At 34.6% G+C, this 22,606-nt stretch overlaps 7 protein-coding genes across 7 annotated transcripts; 5 read left to right on the top strand and 2 right to left on the bottom strand.

Annotated features, from left to right (window-relative positions):
• The first annotated feature begins 235 nt into the window (after positions 1-235).
• Positions 236-7,026, top strand: LOC119635911 (PAN2-PAN3 deadenylation complex catalytic subunit PAN2). The gene is made up of 17 exons (XM_038030944.1): positions 236-445; positions 505-698; positions 753-922; positions 979-1,099; positions 1,470-2,307; positions 2,457-2,768; positions 2,835-2,956; positions 3,011-3,110; positions 3,187-3,285; positions 3,983-4,101; positions 4,173-4,355; positions 4,428-4,624; positions 4,680-5,084; positions 5,165-5,339; positions 5,424-5,635; positions 6,376-6,597; positions 6,697-7,026. Exons 1-17 carry the CDS (start codon positions 424-426, stop codon positions 6,971-6,973), a joined length of 3,768 nt encoding a protein of 1,255 aa, XP_037886872.1. The 5' UTR covers positions 236-423; the 3' UTR covers positions 6,974-7,026.
• A 1,518-nt stretch (positions 7,027-8,544) lies between these two features.
• Positions 8,545-12,172, bottom strand: LOC119636026 (dr1-associated corepressor homolog). The gene is made up of 3 exons (XM_038031097.1): positions 11,749-12,172; positions 11,430-11,502; positions 8,545-11,296 (listed from the first exon to the last, which is right to left on the bottom strand). The coding sequence occupies exons 1-3, from the start codon at positions 11,788-11,790 to the stop codon at positions 10,044-10,046; spliced, it is 1,368 nt and encodes a 455-aa protein (XP_037887025.1). The 5' UTR covers positions 11,791-12,172; the 3' UTR covers positions 8,545-10,043.
• Positions 12,173-13,030: 858 nt separating this feature from the next.
• LOC119635768 (cx9C motif-containing protein 4) lies at positions 13,031-13,894 on the top strand. Its single transcript, XM_038030770.1, has 2 exons — positions 13,031-13,663; positions 13,724-13,894. The coding sequence occupies exons 1-2, from the start codon at positions 13,597-13,599 to the stop codon at positions 13,888-13,890; spliced, it is 234 nt and encodes a 77-aa protein (XP_037886698.1). The 5' UTR covers positions 13,031-13,596; the 3' UTR covers positions 13,891-13,894.
• A 51-nt stretch (positions 13,895-13,945) lies between these two features.
• Positions 13,946-14,276, top strand: LOC119635767. The gene has a single exon (XM_038030769.1). The coding sequence runs from the start codon at positions 13,958-13,960 to the stop codon at positions 14,249-14,251; it is 294 nt and encodes a 97-aa protein (XP_037886697.1). The 5' UTR covers positions 13,946-13,957; the 3' UTR covers positions 14,252-14,276.
• On the top strand, positions 14,191-14,499 carry LOC119635769. Its single transcript, XM_038030771.1, has one exon. The coding sequence runs from the start codon at positions 14,214-14,216 to the stop codon at positions 14,409-14,411; it is 198 nt and encodes a 65-aa protein (XP_037886699.1). The 5' UTR covers positions 14,191-14,213; the 3' UTR covers positions 14,412-14,499.
• Positions 14,500-15,165: 666 nt separating this feature from the next.
• Positions 15,166-16,514, top strand: LOC119635902 (GPI mannosyltransferase 1). Its single transcript, XM_038030932.1, has one exon. It carries the CDS (start codon positions 15,187-15,189, stop codon positions 16,498-16,500), a length of 1,314 nt encoding a protein of 437 aa, XP_037886860.1. The 5' UTR covers positions 15,166-15,186; the 3' UTR covers positions 16,501-16,514.
• A 319-nt stretch (positions 16,515-16,833) lies between these two features.
• LOC119635903 (pre-mRNA-processing factor 19-like) lies at positions 16,834-17,407 on the bottom strand. The gene is made up of 2 exons (XM_038030933.1): positions 17,368-17,407; positions 16,834-17,276 (listed from the first exon to the last, which is right to left on the bottom strand). The coding sequence occupies exons 1-2, from the start codon at positions 17,384-17,386 to the stop codon at positions 17,002-17,004; spliced, it is 294 nt and encodes a 97-aa protein (XP_037886861.1). The 5' UTR covers positions 17,387-17,407; the 3' UTR covers positions 16,834-17,001.
• Between the last annotated feature and the right edge of the window lie 5,199 nt (positions 17,408-22,606).

Below are 22,606 nucleotides of genomic sequence, written 5' to 3'. Positions count from 1 at the left end.
TATTCTTAACTGCTAATTAGAAAGAATTTCGCAATTATTTAATATTATATATTTTTACACTGTGTTTCACACTGAAAACGAAAAATTTTATATCACTTGCCTTTGATTTGAATCTTCCTACATAGCATAAAAAGAAGCAGAGTTGTAGTTAAAACTTGCAGACAGAGTTGTAAATCAATAGTATTAATTGTACATATTTCTTTACATAAAATATAAAAAAAATGCTATCGAACACGAAATCAACAAACAAAGAATATTCAAAGAAAACGTAAGGAAAATCAATGTAATAAATTGAATAAATCTGGACATATAGCCTCAAATTTATTGGCTTGGTCCATCTTAACTCAACATCTAAAAAAAAAATAAATAAATAAATTAAATAAATTGTGTAAAAGATAAATCCTAAGGTATAATTTTCACAAGATGGATTTTGTTGATATGCTGAGTAAGTATGAGGCCAAAGATACAGAAACTTTCGTAAATCTATTGTCGTTTATTGCTTAGATGTCTATGACGGAGGTGGCCAACGTCCAAGTGCCCATTATTCACCAAATTTCGGTGGCTTTAACATAGGTTCCTCCAGTGAATCGGATTACATGGAATTGGTACCTATATTAGCAGATGGAGGCGAGAATTATGGAGTCTCGGCAGTAGCTTTTGATGATTATGAAGAATTATTATGGATGGGTAACCAAGGAGTAAGACGATTGATTTTTAAGTTTATATTTTGCTAAATTTATGAAATATTTTAGGGTCATGTTACATCTTATTTTAGTAGCAGCTTGCAAAAGTATACCTCATTTCAAGTGCATGCCAGCGATATAGTGCGGCAAATTGATACAATGGATGCGGGTATATTGGTTTTAACTCAAACCTCTTTAAGACATCAAATACGGAGAGGTATTCCCAAATTTACGCACAGGTAAAGCTATCTTTTAGTTCTCCTCGCAGACTAAATTTAGGAAATATCAATTTTAGATCGAAAAATTTAACGGAAATGGTTTGCATGCAGCAATTGTCACCACATCGCCTAATAATGGCCGGACTACAAGAAGAAATGATCGATTTTGATTTAAGAAGCTTAAAGGAAACAAATTTGGTGAGCTTTCTTGTAGAATGATATCATCTCATAAGGAAATTGTCGAACAATTTTATCATTCCATTTACATTACCCACAAATACACATCCGAGATCCCTAAAATTTTAAGAGCTATAGGGGCTGTAGTGATGTCCTTTTTCGAATTCGCAAAATTTCGAACCTAGGTACACATATGTCGAGTCTATTTTACGATCTCAACAAGCACGTACAAAATACTAACGCATACATATCAAGAGCTTTTAACATGTAGCAGATATCAATACCAAGGCATGCTGATCCGCATACTGTCTATATTCATCGTGGCAAAACAATGCAAAAACAAAATGCTTTAACCAAAGTTTAACAGAAGTGTTTCTTGCTTTTTTTTTAGGAAAATGTTGGCTCTGCCGGTTGTACAGTTTTGCGACAAAATTCTCGTCTTCTTTTCGCCGGCGATCCATTTGGTACAGTTACTTTGCGTGATTTGAACTCTTTGCACGTTGAGCATACGATCAAAACTCACACGGGAAGTCTGTCTGATTTCGACGTTCAGGGCAACTACCTAATATCGTGTGGTTATAGCGGACGTCAAAGTACTTTAGCAATTGATCGTTTCTTGATGGTCTACGATTTGCGAATGTTGCGCTTGGTTTCGCCTATACCAGTTTTAGTGGATCCACAATTATTGAAATTTTTACCCTCGCAATCTTCACGTTTAGTCGTGGTCTCCAGTTATGGCCAAGTACAGTTAGTCGATACCGTCGAGTTAAGTGAACCACGCGTTTCAATGTATAACATTAATAACAGCAGTAGCCAGTGTGTACTAAGTTTTGATATAAGCTCTTCGTCGCAAGTAATGGCAATCGGGGATCAATCTGGTCATATAAGTATTATAGCTGCGGTAAATACTCCCCAACCACAATTTAATGCTTTCTCTCGTGATACGGAATTTGCTGATCCAGTACCTCAATTACCCATCGTACCTATTACTGATACCACATTCCCCTTATCATCAATAGTTTTGCCGCACTTGGTTACGGGGACACGTTACTTCTCCGATTGGCCGGCCGAGCTATTGCGTTATCAATATCGCCGTCCGAAACCAATAGAACAGGAAGTTTTGAACAACATGAAAATGCAAGGACCGATTGGATATTCACCCAATCCGCGCACCCAGACGCGTAATCAAATACCGTATATAACTGAATGTCCTAATGCTGGAAGTGCAGGTAAATCACGTGAAATCACATTACCGGGAATGCCTTCATCAACACATAACTGCCCATAAAGGCAGGGTATGCGTCGAAGGAAATCTCTCTTGCTTGCGTTTCTCTCTGCGCTTAGTTTTAACATCTATTCTACTTAACACTTTTCACAGGGGCGGGCAATAATTTAACTAGCGTTGTTAAATCATCCGATAACAATGTTAAAATTATACCACGACGTTACCGGAAAGTCGACTTGAAGTACTCGAAGCTGGGTACGCAAGATTTCGATTTTGAACAACACAATCAGACTTGCTTTGCAGGTTTAGAAGCTACACTACCCAACTCTTATTGCAACGCGATGCTACAAATCTTATACTTTATAGAACCTTTAAGGCAGAAACTAATCGAACATAGCTGCTCTAAAGAGTTTTGTTTAACTTGTGAATTGGGTTTTCTGTTTCATATGTTGGACAAGAGTACGGGTGAGTATATAGAAACGGATTATTAGCATAGCTTTGAGATAATAAATATCAACGTTTGTTATCCAGCTTCTACACCTTGTCAAGCTAGCAATTTTTTGCGTTCATTTCGCACCGTTCCAGAGGCTTCAGCTCTTGGATTAATTCTATCCGATCGATCCTCTAATGTTAACTTAATAAGTTTAAGCCAAGTAAGCAATGATGGACAAATATAATATCAAATGATTTATATTTTTTATTTACAGAATTGGAATCGATTTATTTTGCATCAAATGCATTATGAGATTTTGGATTCATATAAGAATAGCCGATTCAGTAATCTTATATATGGACAAAGCCCTTACCGTTAGTAATGGGTTAATTGTATTTGCATTTAACATTTCAAACTTTCTTTCTTTTTTTTTTTTTCCTTTTTATTCAGTTAAACCGCCTATTTTGCCTACAAATGCTTACATAGAAGATGATATGGATCCAATGAAATCTAACGGAGATATGTTTCAAGTTATAGACGTGAAAAGCGGTGTGTAACGTTTGCAGTTATAAAAAGTGTATCATAGTCTTTTTTTTTTTTTATTTTATTATATTCATAGTTTTAAATTCAATGTTTACACTCGCCACCCAGAACTCTGTATATGAAAATATTGTCATTTCCTTCTTAGTGTCCAAAAAATTCGCGTAAATCAAGAGATGACATAATTAGCGATCGACTAGTCGAAGCGAAAAAGTATTTTGGACGCTAGCAGTGCAGTTTAACTCGACTGGTATCAATACGTCTTCTATACGAAGCGATTTCAACAGCAATAGAAATGAAATAATTTCCAATTGAATAATGTAAATGGATATTTACATATATCGGTTTGCCAAGACTTTCTCGTCAAGCGTTTGTTTGTTGTTATCTGCTGTTGAAATTCGCATCGAAAGGTGTAAAATTCATCAAAAATAGTTAGAAAACTGAAATAATCTCCGAAAAAATGGAGAATTTTTAAGAAATTCTCATGAATGCCCCCCTCATATATATATATGTGCAGTTGAGATTAATCCAGCTGAAATTTGACACAAACATTAACTAAAGCCATCTTAAAGTTATAGATGAAATGTGATCCACCAGTTAACACGACCCTAATTAACGAAAAACAATCGGAGGTGATGGTATCGAAGATTCAAAGATTCGAAGATCGAAAGGAAATATGACAATTTGACTTATTTTTTCTTTTTAGATGAAAGCATAAAAGATGATGAACGCGAACGTAGCAAAATCAATGAAGAGACCGAAATTAGTAAATTATTTGGCACAAAACAAATTACCATTAACAGATGTCTTAAGTGTAATGAAGAAGTGAGTGTGTTTGTTTTTGTTTAAAAATTTTCTATATATATACATATATATATGTCATTTCCTTTTTACAGAAATCGAAACAAAGCATTTTGTTAACTTGTAATCTAACATATCCCGTACAAATGCCTGGAAAAGATGTTGGGGAATATTTTAATTTCGGCACCATACTTAAAGGTTCATTGAGTTCCGAAAAAAATATTCAGGCATTTTGTGAAAAGTGCAAAAAGTTCTCCCCTACCAAGCAAAGCGTTAAGGTTTTATATAATGCTTGCAACGTCTTAATGGCATTTGACATTTGCGTCCCTTTTTGTTTTTCCAAAATATAGGTTAGCGGCTTACCACAAATTTTGGCCATTAATTGCGGTTTGAGTAATGAGAAAGATCTGGCTTTTCTCCGCAAACAATTAAATCGTAATAATACTCATAATTTGACAGAAAGTCCGGCCACTTTAAATACGAATAAGCCTTGCCGTTATGGCATCAATTGTTCACGCAGTGATTGTCATTTTTTACATCCCGATAGGTAAGTGTAAGGTAAAATTTCCCTGACTAACTTTCTATATATATCGTTTCCTTAGGAAATCTCCTTCGAATGTAAATCAAACACCCAGCAATACGACTACTTCACCTTGTAGTCGCCAAAATTCTTGGTTTCCATTGTACTTTTCGATGGCGATCAATGAACAGCAGGGCGAACTAAGCGTACAAACTGATAGCAGTAATACGAAAGGCGATGAGGCGAAATATTTATCCGAAAGCGGTACAACTAATGCATCGAAACATTTACTACACAAGTTAAAGATTTTTAATCAAGAAAGCTATCGGGAATATTCTCTGCACGCGGTGGTGTGTCAAGTAGACGATGGCACACAAAAAAATTTAGTCTCTTTGATAAACGTCAGCAAGAAATATCATACCTTAAAAATGGATAATAAAAGTGCGACTGACGAACAACCCCAATGGTATATATTCAATGATTTCTGGTAAGCAAAGAAAAAAAGAAGAAAATTTGGAAAAGTTACACCAAGTTATAATGAAATCTTCTTATGGCCGTCTTTCTTAGCATATCACCCGTTTCAAATCAGGAATCTGTTTGGTTTACATTAGATTGGAAAGTCCCATGCATACTATTTTATAGTAATCTGGATAGTGATAAAAGCGATATGGAAAAAGAGATTTTAAAAACTAAGGACATAAATCCACTTGAGTTGCAACCTTTATTTAATCCTTTTATACAAGTAATATTTGAAACATAAAATCTCTTTGATTTTATAACAATATAATCTATTTTGTTATTTTTAATTTCTATCTTCTCTCATTAGGATATATTAAATCCTTTACAAGTGAATAATCCAAGTGATGTTCTCTTTAAACCATTGCAGGCGAATGAAATGCCGCAAGCCGGTGATTTGGTAGCTATGGATGCTGAGTTTGTCACTTTAAATCCCGAAGAGAATGAAATCAGACCAGATGGCAAAACAGCAACCATAAAACCATGTCACCTGAGTGTAGCGCGTATTTCATGTATACGCGGGTAAGAAAATGTATTAAAACAAAAAAAAAAAACAAAACAAAAACAACTACAATCATCATGGGTAGGTATTTAGCTCAATACAATTCAAGTGCTGTTCGAAGGGATGCCCGAGCATTTGTTGAAGTGGTAAACATTAAGAAAAATAAGTAAAAAAGCTCGCACAGTTAGTTATACTACTGCTAAGTAAAGCAGAAAAGCTTCGAGGAAGCAGAGAAAAAAAAGAGTTATCTTGTTTTAAACTCCGAAAAATCGAATGGGAATATTTTAAAAACTAATCGCAGCGTTCGGAATGCTACTATTAGGAATTCTGGTAACCAAAGCATTGCCTTTTGTTTTTTCAGCGCACTCTTTGGGAGTCGCTGATATAAAGTAGGCCAAAGCTTTTACACTGGCATTGTCTCTCTCTCTCTCTCTCTCTCTCTCTCGGAAAATTGTACTCAAAGTCTATTTGGTAGTCAAAAATTGTTGCTTTGCTTTGAAAAGCCGTTTTCGCTTCTCTCTCTCTCTCTCTCTGTCGCTCTCTTATCGTTATTATCGGAATATGAATGTAAAGTGAGTTTATCCCTTCATTTAACAATGAGAAAATCAAGGATCCCGCTGTTTCTTTTTTTTTTTTTTTTTTTTAAATTCAAAAGTCGATACGAAGAGCGAAATGCAGTAAAGTTGGAACAGTTCATGCCCCGTTGATGAAATGACTTTTTAAAAATATCTGCCAACGTTCTTTTGTTTTTTCATTTTAGACAAGGGCCAAATGAAGGGATACCGTTTCTTGATGACTACATATCAACGCAGGAAAAAGTGGTCGATTATCTTACGCAATTTTCGGGCATAAAACCGGGCGATTTGGATGCAAATTTCAGCAGCAAACGTTTAACGGCACTAAAGTATTCATATCAAAAGCTCAAATATCTTGTGGATGTCGGTGTTCTATTTGTAGGTCATGGTCTGAAAAACGATTTTCGGTTAGTTTAATTTATTAGAAAAAATTTTGAAAATTAATTTTTTCCTTTTTTTTTCTTGTTTGTTTGTTTGTTTGTTTAATTTTGTACATTTTCTTACAGCGTTATTAATATATGCGTACCGTCGGAGCAAATAATTGATACCGTACATTTATTTCATATGCCACATCATCGTATGGTCTCGTTAAGATTTCTGGCTTGGCATTTTCTGGGCACTAAAATACAATCGGAAACTCACGATTCAGTCGAGGATGCACGGACTACTTTGCAGCTGTACAAACATTACTTGCAATTGCTAAAGGATAACAAATTCACGACATCAATTAAAGCTTTATACGAACGCGGCAAGCAATTGCAATGGAAGGTACCCGAAGATTAGAATGATTATGAATCGACTACAAGGCTACATATATATATATATAGATATATATAGATATATATATATATATATGTATATATAAGAAAAAAAAAACAACAAAAAAAGAAAGGAAAAAAAAAAGTACAAAACCAACACCGAACCGTAAATTTGCAACACTTTATTTTAACATTTTAATTTATATTTCATTGAGAGAGATTTAAAAAAAAAAAGGCAGAAAAGTAATTTTTGGAAAATTTTGGAAAATGTAAATTTTAAATATCATGTATTTTGTTATATTGAAATTTTCTTTTTTTTTTTTTTTTAAGACAAGAATTTGTGCTTAAAGCATCTCTAGACCCAAATGCGTCTACAAACTACCGACAAACTTAACTTTAACCCATCAATTTGCTGCAAAGAAAAAAAATTATTGAAATTTGTAAAATTATGTTAAAGGAAAAAAATTAACACAAAAGACATATACATATATGTATATGGATATACATATATATATGTATATATGTAAAAAAAAAAAAAAAAAAAATTGTATATTTTTAAAAAATGAAAAGTTATACATTTTTTTAAATAAAGACTTACTTAATTTTGGACTTTTCCATTGTCCTTTTTTTTTTTTCATTATCACTCAGAAATGAAACAGAAATAGGACGTTACGTACAATGGACGAATTATGGGAAACTATTGCGATAAATTAGGTGTTTGCAAAAATGTTGATTAGCGATTTCTAAGAAGTAATGGTTAAATTCGATCGTGTTGACATTCCCCTACACGAGATAACAGTTTTCCATTTAATCCTAATAACCACCACTAGCGTCAGCCGAATCATGGAGCCTTCAAAATTCATTACTTTTGTGGTTTATCTGAAGTAACCTCTTGACTAAGTCCAACGAACACGTGCACAGGCTTATTGTGACTAATGGCGAATGGAAATTCCATTTTTTGACCGCTCGAATGGAATGTTCTGCCACACCCAACGTAATCACTAGACAAGTGATCATCGTGATCATCACTTGTTCAGATCTGGGCAGCAATGGCTTAGTCGGCACGTGTGTCCACAAAGTTGAAGAAATGCGGAAATGGGTCGGCGAGTGGATCGCTGCCAAACCAATACCAGTTCTTTCGCCTTATTGCCAAAAGTATTGTACAATGTTGCAGAAAATGATGGATGGATGCTTTTGATTAATAGACGTCATTCCAATTTTTCTCAATAAATGCTTTTTCCAAGCGAAAGAATGATCAAAATGTTTGCAAACACCTAATAAATTAGAAGACTCCGAAACTCTCAAGTGTTTTAAGGAAATATTCAGTTTTCCTAATTGGTAAAACAGGTCGTATACTTGCTGTTTGCTAACGTCACATATATGTTTATATATATATATATTAATTTTCTTCGGAGCGTATACTTATCTCTTATGAAGTTCTTTACGTTCTTTCTCTTTGCATATTGTCGATTGACAACTAAAATCCAATAAGAATAAGCATTTAACGAATTTTACTTGTCAATCGACAATACGACAAGTATTTGAATTTATTTTCAATACCTTTCGTTTTATTTTTATTTCAGGAGAGAGTAAATAAAATGATGGCATATAAAAGAATAGGGATAAATAGACGAGGCTTAATAATAATACCGAAAACACTTATTCAGCTTGACAACACTCGGCCCTATAATTCCAATTCTCTTAAGGATTCCTCGGAAGCACCGCGTTGTTATGCACTGGCCATATCCTGTGTTTCTCTTTCTTATTATTACTCGTTTCGATCGGTACGGCGTATCCAAATAACGTTTTATCTTTTACGATGATAAGTCGCTCTACGGACACTATCCAAAGATGAGCTATTCATATATGCTGGACATGATTGTATTATGCCGCCGTAAACGGCTTCGACTAAAAATCCAAGGAATCCTGCTTAATACGCTGAATTAAGTTCGGCTGAAATCGTTCCAAATTCACTAAAATTTTCATTTGACGGTTACTTATTTGTTTTGTTTAAGATATTTTGTCAAAAATTAACTTTACTCAATTTTAAATATATCTTTAACTGTATCCCATTGTTTCTGTGAACAGACATTGCAGGGCTGGGCGGGTAGACATACACCTTTTAACTTCCTTCTGAATGTCGCAAACGGGTATGAATTTTTTAAAATATTTGACGCACCGAAATTGTGTGAGCAAGAGGATGAATTGAATTTTTTTAAATATTTGACGATCCGAAAATGCAAAGATAGTTATATATACTCATTAGAAGAAGACTTATTGAAAACATAAATGGGAGACGAGACGACACCCAAACATAAGAGAGGATTTAAAGTGAAAGCGTCGGAAGCATTAAAATATATTTTCATCTGTTCGGTTCAATGTCACTCCGGAGCGCGCAAGACGGTGCATAGCTTTTCACCTTAAGCCAAAGACTCCACATATATCTGCAATTTAGGTGAATATAGGAAAAAAATGATGGTTTTTTCGCACTTGGAAACTCCTTTTCTTTAGGCCATAATTAATTTGCTCAAATTAGGATAGAACGAGAGAATAACAATCGGAGTTCAAAACACAATTCGATTTGGTAACAAGAATTACTGTCACTGTTCAATTCCAAGTCGATGAAGAAACCCTTCGAAACTTTGATTTAATTTCAATCATTTTCAGATTTCATCTTAATACCATACCAACGAAAAATACAGATTCATTCATGTCTTGCGCATGCTTTGAGCACATTGTTATTAGGGGTTATCGGGTTAAAGCTTCGAGAATTTCAAGAACTTGATACCGGTTCTGTGGACATATGAGTCCAGTTAAATCACAGAATCTTACATTAATCAAGAATAAAGCATTTTTTTAGAATCTTTACGAATTGATTCCGGACGCTACAAACCATCCTTCTTTCTTTCTATTACTTATTACAATTATATCAACTTCTAGAATTTTTACAAATGTTTTTAATATATCCAGCGATAATTAAAAACTACAAAAAAAAAAAAAAAATTATAATAATTGAAGATATAAAGTCATTAGTTCATTTGAACTTAGTCCGTTGCTGCAGAAGGGGAGAGAGAAGAACAATAGTAGGGGAGAATTCATAAATCGTCATAGTCCTCATCTAAATCCAAACAGGGGTTGCTTTTAGATGATATTATCGATGTAGATCTTACTGTCGAATCGTTCGATGAACTCTTTGAATCGATTGAAACTTTGGTTACCCCGTCAATATTTGATGCGGAAGTTACACCAATACCAACTACGTTAGCTTGTGATGTTTTTTTGTTGGTGGTGGTTAAATCGGTTGCAACATTTGCCACCATATTGGAAAGATCTATATTTATAACTGGTGTGGCAGCCCCACAATCAGCCGAAAAATTGAATGTATTTGCCATAGTGGCGGGTGCTGTCGAGGGGCAGGAACCTGCTGTCGTTGTGGTTGCATCCGTTGCTGATAAACTGCTATAATCTATTTTGACTACAGGTTTGTTGCAAAAATCGATGCTAACGATAGGCGCGGGTATGGCAGTTTGTTTTTGTTGTAATTTATTTGGTATAGTTATTGGTGATGGTGTCGATGATGATAATGATGATGATGATGATGATGGCGGTATTGTTGCTGTTGTCGTCGTGGTTGCATTTGTAAGAGTATTTTGACGATTGTTGCTATTCGATGAAAGCGAATGTGACTGATGTTTGAGACGTTGCGTTTTTAGTTGCGTTGTATAAGGTTCCGGTAAGGGAGAGGATTCCGAACGCAACAGTTTGGTGCCGCTTAAATTTGTCAAAACATTTAAATGCCTTACAGATGCACTATTGACATTATTAGTATTTGCTGTGGGCAAAATTGTGGGCAAATAAGAAGAGGAATTTGAAGATTTCGGTAATAAACGTCTCAATTTTAACCGATGACTGCTCGACTCTGGTGTTTCACGTTTCACATGCTGATAACGGCTGCTGTGCTCGATGTCTGCTTGTTTGGGCTGTGTGGTGAACCCATTTGGACTGACGGCATCATCTCCATTATCGCCTTCTCCTCCGCCACCGTTAAAGGAATTGTGATGGTGTCTTTGGGTGGAAGTTGATGGCATACTTAAATCGTATGGTGTATCCGAATCGTTACAGGGTTCTTCATTAGAACTTTGATTGTCATCGTCTTGATATTGGGCCGCTTCTTCAGCCACACTTATATCCGGTATGTTCTTAACCAATTCGCGTAAAAAATCGAATCGCTGCTCCGACATTATGCATTGTTTCATATGAGACGTTGATAAGGTTTTGGCATTTCGAGAATTGGTAATTTTTAAAGTTTTTGTTAACAGCGATTCCACAAATAATTCCAATGTTCTAGGTAATCATAAAAAAGAAAATAAAGCAGGATAATAATCCCATTATTTTTGTAGTTAAGGAAACCGTGAGATATAAAAAAGAATCAACCTTAGAGCAAAAAGCTACTAAAACACATTTGAGTTCAAAAAGGATATAAATTATAACTGGCACTGCTTGAGCCACTTTACCCACTTCTTCATCACTTTGCATAATCTTCTTGATGCGACCCTGCAAACACATATATATATATATATAAGTTATTGATTAAAGAATTTTATTTATTTTCATTTTTTTTATTTTTTTCGTTTTGTCACTATTGATATGCAACATGATTTCATTTTACATTTATATGTTTATCGAAGGTATTGCGGAATGTTTCTATTTAGTTTGTTCATTAAACAAATATGCATGATATATATAAACAAAAATATACATTTCATTTTTGTTTACTGTGAACTTTTCATTTCAACTTACCGCTGGAAAACGTGCATTATACTTTTTCTTTTTTGAAGGCATATTTTTAATTAAGAAGAGTATTTAAGCTAAGAATTTCCTTTTCAATAGTGGTGGTGGTGTAATTTTACTTTAGTAATTTCTAATTGACTTTTTTTCTTGCTTCTACACAACTATTCTTTGTACACTCTTACACTACACACTACGCTCTTGTTCTAAAATACAATGACAATTTGTAAACCCCTCTGATGGTCTGTCGTCCGAACAATATAGGATTTTTTTCCTTCTTAATTTTTATGAATTTTAATCAACGTGCAGTATATTAATAAAAGAAGTATATAATTTTACACATTTTTAACGTATGTGAAAAGATCTTCTAGAGAAATTGATTGAAACTTTTTCTTTTCGGCCCATGAAGAACGCACAGAAAAAATCTGATTTGGCGTGCTTCTGAAGAGTTGCCGGATTATATGAATAACGGTACTCATCTAAAGAATCAAGCTGCACATACACAAAACATTTTTGCTCGCCTATCAAGCTTCGAAGCTTTAAGTTGAGCATAATGAAAGCGGTGAACATCTAAGGCGGGAAATAAGATTTGATTCTTGCCAATAATTGATTTTGACGTCCGTCATATCAATATACCTCATATTAAAAAAGAAAAAAAAAGTTAGAGGGTGAAAAATGGCAACTAATTTTAATGTAAAAATGCAACGGATCACAATTTGTCTCTATACTGCATTATTTTTAATGTTTTTTTTTATTTTATAATTTGTATATATGATTAAAATTTTTAGCAAAACTTTTCAAACACTTAAGGGGTTAACACAATCAAGCGTCATTTTCATTTTTGTGTTAAAAACGGGTAGCCGTGCTACCATACTGTTTTACAGGCAAATGTAAACAAAACCATATGGTCTTAGAATCAAAAATAAAGAAATTAAAGTAAGCGTACAAAAGAAATTTATAAAAAATTACAATAAGAAAACCAATATAAAAGTAAACAAGCTTGTCCAACGATTAATATTAGATACATTTTTGTGTATTAATTGATCCCCAACTTGGAAACAAATTTATCACTCTCTAAAAACCAGTTTAATGAATATATTTTAACTTTAAAATAAATGGCCTTTATTGCTTGTTTCTCATTTCTTACATAATATAAAAAAAGAGTATATTAGTGTAAAGCAACTATAAATTAGATGAATAATTTCTACTTTTAAAAAAATATTCTGTATGTATTCTGTGCGTGGTCTTGTTTTTGTCTTAATTGTATGTACATCTGCAAAACATATGATTTGCCTTAGTGCTTCCACACAATGATGCGTTATTCTTATTTACGGGATGAGAATTTAACCTTGCCGACTTGTTACGACATCTTATAGGAATTGAAATATCAAAAATCAAATTGTTGCAATAAACGATAATTTCCAAATTATGTATCAACAAACAAGCTTGTTTACTTTCATATTAACCTCCATATTGTTTTTTTTTATAAATTTATTGTTTGTGCTTACGTTGATTTTGCTGCTTTTGGTTCCAAAACCATACATTTCCCTGTAAAAGCGCGGCTGCCTGTTGTGTTGACCACCTGAGAGTTTTCAACTCGAAAACGAAAATGACGGCCCGTTGTGGCGCATATTACGCTTCATTGTGCATAATCTTTTTGTGGATTCGACTGTTTTGCGTTCTAATAACAAATCGCATTTAAATATACGATACACAAATACAACTGTGACAACTCTATTTTTTTAAACCGATCAGCTGTTCTTGTGCTTTTTTCATGTTTTTCTCCATAATCTTAAAAATTCGTTTAATGAGGTTTTCCGGTGAATAAAGTAAAAAAATTTTATTGTGTAGTTTTTATATATGTCCTTTGATACTAGGAAGGATCCTTGTAAAAAGAACGCGTGTCGAATACAAGCTTGTCTAAAAGGTAAATTCTTGCGAAAGGACATGACTTTTAAGAATAATATTTTTATTATATAATTCATAGAAAATAATTACCAGGAAAGTAAATGCTTAGACGTATTAGAACAAATGCGTTTATGTTGTGTGAAGTGGCATAGAGAGTCATTGTGTTGTTCTGGTATTGATCTGCAGCGTAGTTATTTGAATGAACGAGAAGATCGGCCTAAAATAAAAGAAATAACAGAAATTTAAGAAGGTGAATAAACATTGCCTTTTCTCCTCACAGAGTAACAGAAGTTTACAAAAGTTACAGAAAATAATGTCGCGACGTTTCGTACCTCCTTGTGAACCTTATAGACCGCCGCCTCAAATACAAGAATTATTAGATCGCCAAGCAGAAAAAAGAAAACTTAAACGCACAGCTCAGCTACCAAAACGTAATTGGATACAACGCAATCCCAGATTATTTCAAATTGGTTTTATAACCACTTCCATGCTAATATTATTTTCCAAGCCACTATATGACATTTTCATAGCTGAACCTATACAAGAGCCAAAGTTTAAGAAAGACGGAAATGGAGTCCGTGCGCAAAGCCAACCAACGTCTGCGTAATTATCCTATACTATTGAGTAAATGTGCTCATTCTGCGACTGTATATGCGGCCTGTGTGACTCGTGATCTGAATATAGAATACAGGACCTGCGATAAAGAATTCAAATTGTTTAAAGATTGTTTGCAAAAAGCTGCTAAAGATATGAAAACCAAATTGTAATTATAGTAAAAACACGCTGTAACCATTCATATTTTGGCAAATTATAAGACTTGACTTCTTTTATAAAATAAAATACGAAGTCGAAGCCGCTAAACAGGAAATATTTTGATTTGAAAGATGAAGGCTGTAGTGGCCGCCCTTCGGATCTCGTCAGAGTATGCACGTTGAAAATCCGCGATATAGTCGATGGCATCAACATTCCCATACATAATCATTTCATCAAGACGGGCTATGTCCGCTATTGATTTCGCATTAAACAAAAAGAAGAAAGTTATAGGGCACCCTAATATATTTGGAGAATCTTTTATGATAGTTGAGAATGTTTTGGAGTTGCCGGGGGTGGTCTTTTTAGAGTGATCCTTAAGTCATATTTCTGATCAACAATTTCTGTACTTTTTTTTCAATAATAAATCACTAAGTAGGATACGGTTTTCTTGCATACAACATTTGTAGGTCAAATGAAAGTCCGAATTTTATATTTTTATTCATTTTCAAAGTTTCTCAGTTCTTTTATGAACTTGTATTTTTGGTCTTGTACTTCATGTGCTTTTTCTATTCCTTCCCCATGGAAAAGGTGGAGAACAGGACTCTAAAGCAGAACTACAGACAACAGAGGCTTAAAAAGCTCGGAACAGTAAATTAAAAGGTTAAACGGAGTATACTACCATATATGCTCATAAGTAGTATCTACTGCTTCAAACTACATTGTAATGGTAACTCTTAATGTAAACATTTCGTTCGAACGGTTAAAAGTAATAAACAAGAAGCAAGAAGAATGTTGCATTCATTGCATTCATTAATTAATATCAGATTCTTTGCTCATTTATATTTCTCAACGATTATACGACTTTTATTAATTGTGTATGGAGAAATACACGATTCTTATTCCGAAGTGCCTTATACGGATATTGACTACAAGGTAGTAGTCGACGGAGCGCGCGGTATATTGAACGACGGGTCTCCGTTTAATCGACACACTTTTCGTTACAGTCCAATTTATGCGTTTATGCAAATCCCTAGTGTGCTTTTACATCCAGCTGTTGGGAAAATAATCTATTCTGGCTTCGATATATGGGTTGCAGTACTTATTTATAAGCTGGTGAAAGATGAGCTTAGATTTCAATATTCTCGACTGAAAAAAACGGATTGTTTACAAAGCGTTAATATTAAGTGTCCTGAAATTGTTGCCAAAGTCTCAGCCTGCTTTTGGCTATACAATCCTCTTACCGCCGTCATATCTACACGCGGTAATGGCGATAGTTTCTCAAGCTTTATTGTTATACTTACTCTATACATGATCATGAAAGCATTCAAAGTAAACGAGCAACGATTAAGTTTACTGTTAATCTTTTATGCTGGTATTTTGCATGGATTGGCTATACATTTACGATTATATCCATTATTTTTCAGTTTGGCTTACTATCTAGCATTAAGTGAACACTCAACTTGTCGAATTGCGGATTTCATAAGAAAGCTTATCTGCCCTTGCAAAAAGCAATTGTTATTGATTATGGGTACGGTTACCAGTTTAACTACATTGACTTTACTTTTTTACAAATTATATGGCTTTAAATTCTTATATGAAGCTTATATTTATCACCTAGTACGAAAAGATTTACGTCATAATTTCTCCTTGTACTTTTTAATGCAATATCTGGGAAGCGATACAGAGGGCTTGTCCTCTTTACAAAAACTATTGGTATTGATGCCGCAATTGATAATGATAGTGTTTTTAACTTTTGCCTTCGGTCAATTTCGACAATCTTTGCCATTTTGTATTTTTACTATAACGTTTGTTATGGTAACGTACAATTCGGTTGTGACATCACAATATTTCATTTGGTACTTGGCTTTATTACCTTTATGCTTCAGTAATTTTAAAAGTATAGGAATTGGAACTGCCGTAAGTTATTTTTCCTTGTGGGTATTAGCTCAAGGATTATGGCTTTTACCTGCTTTCCTATTAGAATTCCAAGGATGGAATACTTTCTATTGGCTTTGGTTACAAAGTATAGTCTTTTTTATAGTTAACAACTTTTTGCTAATACAATTAATCAAAAATTTCGATTTTATAACTTACAAACATTAAATAAATCCTTATTACCAAAATTTTTCCATCTTTTTTTCTTGCATTTAAGAGATTAAATCATGTTCATCGAGATGTTAATAAAGGTTGATTATCATGAACTTTACGTGTAAGTGAAGCTTCATTTTTCTTCATTGGACGATGAATTTATTGTGTATTGGAGTAAATATCCTATTTATCGTAATAGCTACAGATTTTATAGGATAAACGTCCTACCTTGAGGAAAAATATCTTTCTAAGGGAGCCACAGTAATTTATTATCAGCATTTCCTTATTTAGGTTACGACTTAGTTCAGTGAGTATGAGAATTTGCTGTTGATAATGCGATGTTAGATCGATTTTGCGTTTTTCACTTTATTTTACCTTTTATTACATTTGTTTGCGAAGCGGAACAACTATTATCATCCAAACTAAGCACTAAGAGCTGGAAAGATAGCAAACCTATATATAAATAATGATGAAAAAGAAAGCGAGAGGAGAACTACTGCTTGGAGGGAACAAATATCAATGCAATTGTTGCCTCTGCGTAAATGAATGCAACATGAGAGCGCCCCACTCGTCTTGCATTGTTTTGAGGGTTGCCGGAATACTAGTAGCGCTAGGAGGCTTCGGTTTTACAATTGGTGGTGTCTTCACCTCAATTAAATCTTCAATTTTCATCTCTTTGCCATTAATTCGATCGCAGCCATTCTCGGTTATGTATTTTTCAATAATACGCTTCTCGAAAATTGCTCCGGAAAAAGGCGATACGACCGCAATATCAGGCATCTCATTTGTAACTAAAGAAACAACAAAAAAAAAAAAGTTGTGCATTTGTGATATTCTCAAGCACAGTATTTATTATATTACTATTAAACGAATTTAACTTACTTGCACAAATTAACGACATATTTTTTTAATACCTCCTTTCTTCTTCAAATATTACTTATTTTACTTTAGGGTTTCTTTTAAAAAATTAGCGCAAAACAATTTAAATTCAGATTCTTGTTGTAGAAAATTACTAAAAAAATAAATTTTCCACATTTGATTTCAAAGAAGACTTGAAATTAATTTTTAAATCCTTTTTTTTTTTTTTTTTTTTTGGTATGTTGAACAGAGATGGACTAAGCCAATAGATTTGTGGCTTATATGTCCAAATAATAAACTGTTGTAATTTTTAGTCACGATGATGTATATATATTTTTTTTTTTTTTGGTATGTTGAACAGAGATGGACTATTCCTCAACTCCAATCTCTATTTCTATGATTAGTTGAAGGATTTCTGTATGTACGGCTTAAAAGAATTAAAAGTTGTCAGCAGGGGTAGAGCCAACCTGCTTTTCAGCTCCGCTGCCAATGCCAACAATTTTGTTATGAATAATGAATTTAATAAAAAGAATTTAAAAGCATACATACCGAGGTCGATCACTGAGAGATTTGGAGTTATTCGAAACATCCCATGCACATATAGTGTCGATGATGTAATTAAAAACGCCATATCCGATATTCCGATTAAGTCCGCTGTCCGTTTCCAAGGAAGAAATCCCAACAACAAAGACGAGTGGATTCCCACAACCAGCATCAAAATTGGCTTCAAAGGGAGAGCCCTCCCTAAGGCAATAAAATTTAACTATTGTAATCTGCCGGTCGAATACTTTGTACCCACTTTAAAGCAGTGCTTTAAGTGTGGCAGATACGGTGACGTATCTAAATTCTGCAAAGCTAAAGAGAGCAGGTGCCTTAACTGTGGAAAGTCTCCGAAGTGTGTAAATTGTGAGGTGATGAAGTGCTTGTCCTGTGGCTCAGGTTAGCATAACGCTCTCAATAAGTGTTGCCCTAATAGGGAAGTTGAATTAAATATCAACAAGATAATGGCGACTAAAAATCTTTCGTATAAAGAGGTCAAAGAGAATTTTTCCGAAAATTATTTCGAATGTCTCGATGACATCACTTATGACGGCAATTTCCCTCCACTGGTGAACACGTCTGCAATTTCGACCAAGGATGATGATCAAAATGCCAACAAAATCTTAACCAAAAATAAATACAATGCTGTCGTCAAAAGGAAACTGGTTCCTTCCAAATCTCTTATCAATTCACCCACCAAGCCTTCTCCCAATACACCCCCCAAGCCGTCTGGAACAAGTCTTCTTGGACCGAAAATTACAAACAACTATTTGCGGTCTTCAGAACTTGAAAGATTAATTCTCGCTATTCAAGAAAGTATCCGTCCGATGATCCCTCACAATCTTATTAAGGAATTTGAAGAAAAAATGTCTGTCTGTGCTAATTCTTGCCCCGTTCGAGCATCCAGTACTGCGAGGAAATCCGCTAGGGTTCTTTCTCAAGTTTCAACATGATATCCTTTTTACAATATAATATTCAAAGTGTCCGACGTAACCTATCTTTTCTAGATTTTTATTTAAATTCAAACAAGATTGATTTTTGTATCTTAAGTGAAGTTTTTCTGAAAGATGAAAATTGTTTCGAAGTTAAAGTTTCGAATTATGCCTCAGCCACCAAATGCCGAAATGATGGCTATAGTGGTGTTAGTACACTAGTTAAGAAAGGTGTCAATTTCAGACGTATTCCCTATAACTCTGCCGTTGACATCATCATCATCAAAACCATCAACCTGAAACCGAATCTTTTCATAGCCTCATGCTACTTTCCACCCAGTCTCGATGTGCAAACCTTTCGTGATGAGATTCAGAGATTATGCGACTTTCTTGACGGCGAACAAAATGTGATTCTAGCTGGCGATTTCAATGCAAGACATTGCTTGTATGGCGATCAAGTCTCGACCAACAAAGGCAAGATCCTTGTAAATGCCATCAATTCCAGCAGTTTCAGTGTCCTAAATAATGGCAATACTACCTTTCACTGTAACCGGAGCGATCGCACGGGGAGCAGTGTCTTGGATCTAACTTTCTCTAATTCAACTATTTTATCTTTCAACTGGAACACGTCCAATGTTTCCATTGTCAAAAGTCAACACTCCCCCATTATATTCCACAGTTGTAACAATTCCGTCAAGAAAATAGAAAATTTCATTTCACGCAACTTCCTTATGGACCGTCTGTCTAAAGTTGATCTTCCTTCTGATTTATCATCAATTCAAAGTGCCTTTCAGTCTGTGACCAACTTTCCTGACATTGAGTCCTTCTCACCTAAACCTTGGTGGAATCCTTCCCTGTCAACACTTTTCCGTAAATACCAAGCTGCAAGAAAAAAAATGAGTAAATCCAGCCAACTACGTTGAATATATGAAAATATTGAAGAATGGAGGTCTGCAGTTAGAAAGGCGAAAAGGGTACATAGAGCCATCGCTATTAAAGAGTTATGTGGTAATGGCAACCCACGTTCCTTCTGGAATTATATCAATGGTCATCGACATTCTAGTCGAAAATTAAGCGGTTGTGCGGTATGGAATGACCGTAATAATAAAAAATACTTAGATATGCTCAAGAGCTACATTCCAATTGTTAATCCTATTACAATGCCTCATGGTTAAGGAGAGACTAACTGCTTTCCTGAAAACTAAGAACATTATTCCAGCTCGGTCTTACGCCTATTAAAAACGCAAATGTACGAATATGTGCGTTAGTGAACTGTGTTTTATCATAGCCAGCTTAAAAAAAGGAGGGAAAACGGTTGTCATGCTCTCCGTTGACATCATCAAAGCCTATGACTGTGTCAACTTGATTAAGCTTGGTAGAATTCTCCTAAACTTTTCGATTCCTCTTCAAATGCGACTGTGGATACTTAATTTTTTATCCAAGCGTGTGTTGGTGATGGGTACCGAAAAAGTTGAAATATGCGGTGGTATCCCACAAGGCAGTTGTTTAAGCCCCATACTCTTCAATTTATACGCAGCTTCTTTGCATGATCTTCAAGATGTTAAAACTCACATTTTTCAATATGCAGACGATTTTCTAATCGTATCTGCGGATTCATCTTTTCCAGCAGCTGCCAATAACCTCTCGATAAAAGCGAACTTGTTCTTCGATGCATGCGCTGATCTTAATTTATATTTTAACCCCAGCAAGACAAACACTATTTATTTTGCCAAAGGTTCTAAACGTGAAATCAGACTTCTTATCAAAGATACCCAAGTTAATCAGGTAAAATCTCTTCGATTTCTTGGAAGAATTTTAAATGACAGCTTAACCCTTCGTGGACATTATGAAAAGGCGTGCAAAGATTGTCAGTCCGGATGCAACATCATCAAACTCATGACAAACAATCAGGCAGGCTTGCCTCCCAAAAATGCTTTGACCGTTTACAAATCTCTAGTCAGGTCGAATATTGAATTTGCACATTCCACATGTTGCAATTTCCCAAAATATGTTGAAAAACGTATACAAGCATTTGAAAACCGAATGTTGAAGCGTTGTACTGGACTGACCCCCTCAACTCCTCAACATATTCTCAATGTTATATGTGGTGAATGTCCAGTTTCCGAAAGAGCCCTTTTTTGCACTGCCAAGGAGTTAATTAAAGTCAAGAAGATCAATCCTTCCTTTTTTCAGGAAATTATATCTCTCAGTGATACTGTCACTTGCAGCTATACTTTCTGCTATCAAAAACTTCGTCATATTTTTGATAAGTTAGATTCAATTCCCCCCTTGAATTTCATTACCAGCAAATGCAGAATCTTCATGAACATTCTCGAACCGATCTCTACCTCAAAACAAAATGTCAACTTCTCTTGTATAAGGTTGTTATGCCAAGAAAAGCTCCTTTTTTATTACAACAACGGATACGATATATGTGCCACTGACGGTTCCGTCGGACATAATGTATCTGGCTTCTCGGTGGTGAAACATCTATCTGAAACAGTACATCGAGTTAAAGTGGAAGAGGAACTTTCCTCGACTTTTATTGAGTTGCTCGCCATTCGACATGCTATTAAGGCTGCTATTTCCGATGGTATCAGAAGGTTTGTTATTTTTTCTGACAGCAGGTCAGCTCTACTTCTAATAAATAAAAGAGATGCAGAAGATGAATATGTGTTTGATATTCACAAGATGTTGCATGAATCTCAAGTGGATGACTGTCACCTCGTTTGGGTACCTGGCCACTGCGGCTTTTTTTAAATGTAAAAGCCGACTTTCATGCAGGGAGAGCTCGTGTTGATGGGACAATTTTGTCCATCACATATATACTCCCAATGAAGCAATTCGGGCAATTCGCAACCACATCCTTCAACAGCTAAACGACGAATTTAAAGAAATCGCGCGCGTTAAATCCAATCGTCTTTTCTATAAATTAAATCCCACATTTCAATTCAAACCCTTCTCCGTATCTTCTTTTAATTCCTGGGAAATCAAAATTCTTTATATACTCATGAGTGGTCATACTTATGACAAAGTTTATTTAAAAATGATTCGCGCTATACCATGTGATGTTTGTGAAGTTTGCAATGTTGTTGTCTGCTGAGCATCTAATCTTCAGATGTCACAGGCTTGATGGCATTAGAGATTCCTTTAGCTTCTTCAAGTTATATGGCTGTCTCCTCGATCTCTTTGCAGCAAAAAATGTACGTCATCTCGGGGAACTAACTTGCTTTATTAGAAAAGCCAATTTATTCTTTTAGAATTTTTCTTTTTCTTTCTCTTTCCTTTTTTTTTTTTTTTTTGCGTTCAATCATTTTCAATTACCATAACATTCCTTTTCGTTTTCAGCCAAAGTTTGCAACATTGTCTGACGTTCAAGAACTCAACAAGCACACTTACACACACACACACAATTACATTTAACATGCTCACTCCAGTTATTACGGCCGCTCTTTTGTTACGTTTTATACATAATCATGACTAAAAATTACAACAGTTTATTATTTGGACATATAAGCCACAAATCTATTGGCTTAGTCCATCTCCTTTCAACATACCAAAAAAAAAAAAAAAGATTGTAGGTTTTGTTCTTTTAAGCCAAATCTTTGCGAACAATTCACTTTGACGATATAAATAATCCAAACAACATCAAAGCTGAGCCGATATTACACCATTTAAACTCTTTCATTTTATTTAATAAAATTTTGCGGATGTTTTCTTATACGAATAGAAGCCAAAAAAAAAAAAAAATTCAACCATATGGTTAGCAAAAGAGAAATGCCTCACTAGAT

The sequence above is a fragment of the Glossina fuscipes genome, unplaced genomic scaffold (assembly GCF_014805625.2).
Source record: "Glossina fuscipes isolate IAEA_lab_2018 unplaced genomic scaffold, Yale_Gfus_2 27, whole genome shotgun sequence".
Taxonomy (NCBI): domain Eukaryota; kingdom Metazoa; phylum Arthropoda; class Insecta; order Diptera; family Glossinidae; genus Glossina; species Glossina fuscipes.
Note: the sequence above shows the minus strand (reverse complement) of the source record. Positions and strands in the feature narration are given on the sequence as shown.

Coding starts and splice junctions, on each gene's coding strand:
- LOC119635911 (XM_038030944.1), top strand. CDS start 424: ATGGATTTTGTTGATATGCTGA. Junction 1,100..1,469: donor GCTTAAAGGAAACAAATTTG/GTGAGCTTTCTT, acceptor CTTTTTTTTTAG/GAAAATGTTGGCTCTGCCGG. Junction 2,769..2,834: donor TATGTTGGACAAGAGTACGG/GTGAGTATATAG, acceptor TTTGTTATCCAG/CTTCTACACCTTGTCAAGCT.
- LOC119636026 (XM_038031097.1), bottom strand. CDS start 11,790: ATGCCTTCAAAAAAGAAAAAGTATAATGCACGTTTTCCAGCG. Junction 11,503..11,748: donor ATAATGCACGTTTTCCAGCG/GTAAGTTGAAAT, acceptor ATGTGTTTGCAG/GGTCGCATCAAGAAGATTAT. Junction 11,297..11,429: donor AGCAGTGCCAGTTATAATTT/ATATCCTTTTTG, acceptor TTTTATGATTAC/CTAGAACATTGGAATTATTT.
- LOC119635768 (XM_038030770.1), top strand. CDS start 13,597: ATGTCCTTTGATACTAGGAAGGATCCTTGTAAAAAGAACGCGTGTCGA. Junction 13,664..13,723: donor AATACAAGCTTGTCTAAAAG/GTAAATTCTTGC, acceptor TATAATTCATAG/AAAATAATTACCAGGAAAGT.
- LOC119635767 (XM_038030769.1), top strand. CDS start 13,958: ATGTCGCGACGTTTCGTACCTCCTTGTGAACCTTATAGACCGCCGCCT.
- LOC119635769 (XM_038030771.1), top strand. CDS start 14,214: ATGGAGTCCGTGCGCAAAGCCAACCAACGTCTGCGTAATTATCCTATA.
- LOC119635902 (XM_038030932.1), top strand. CDS start 15,187: ATGTTGCATTCATTGCATTCATTAATTAATATCAGATTCTTTGCTCAT.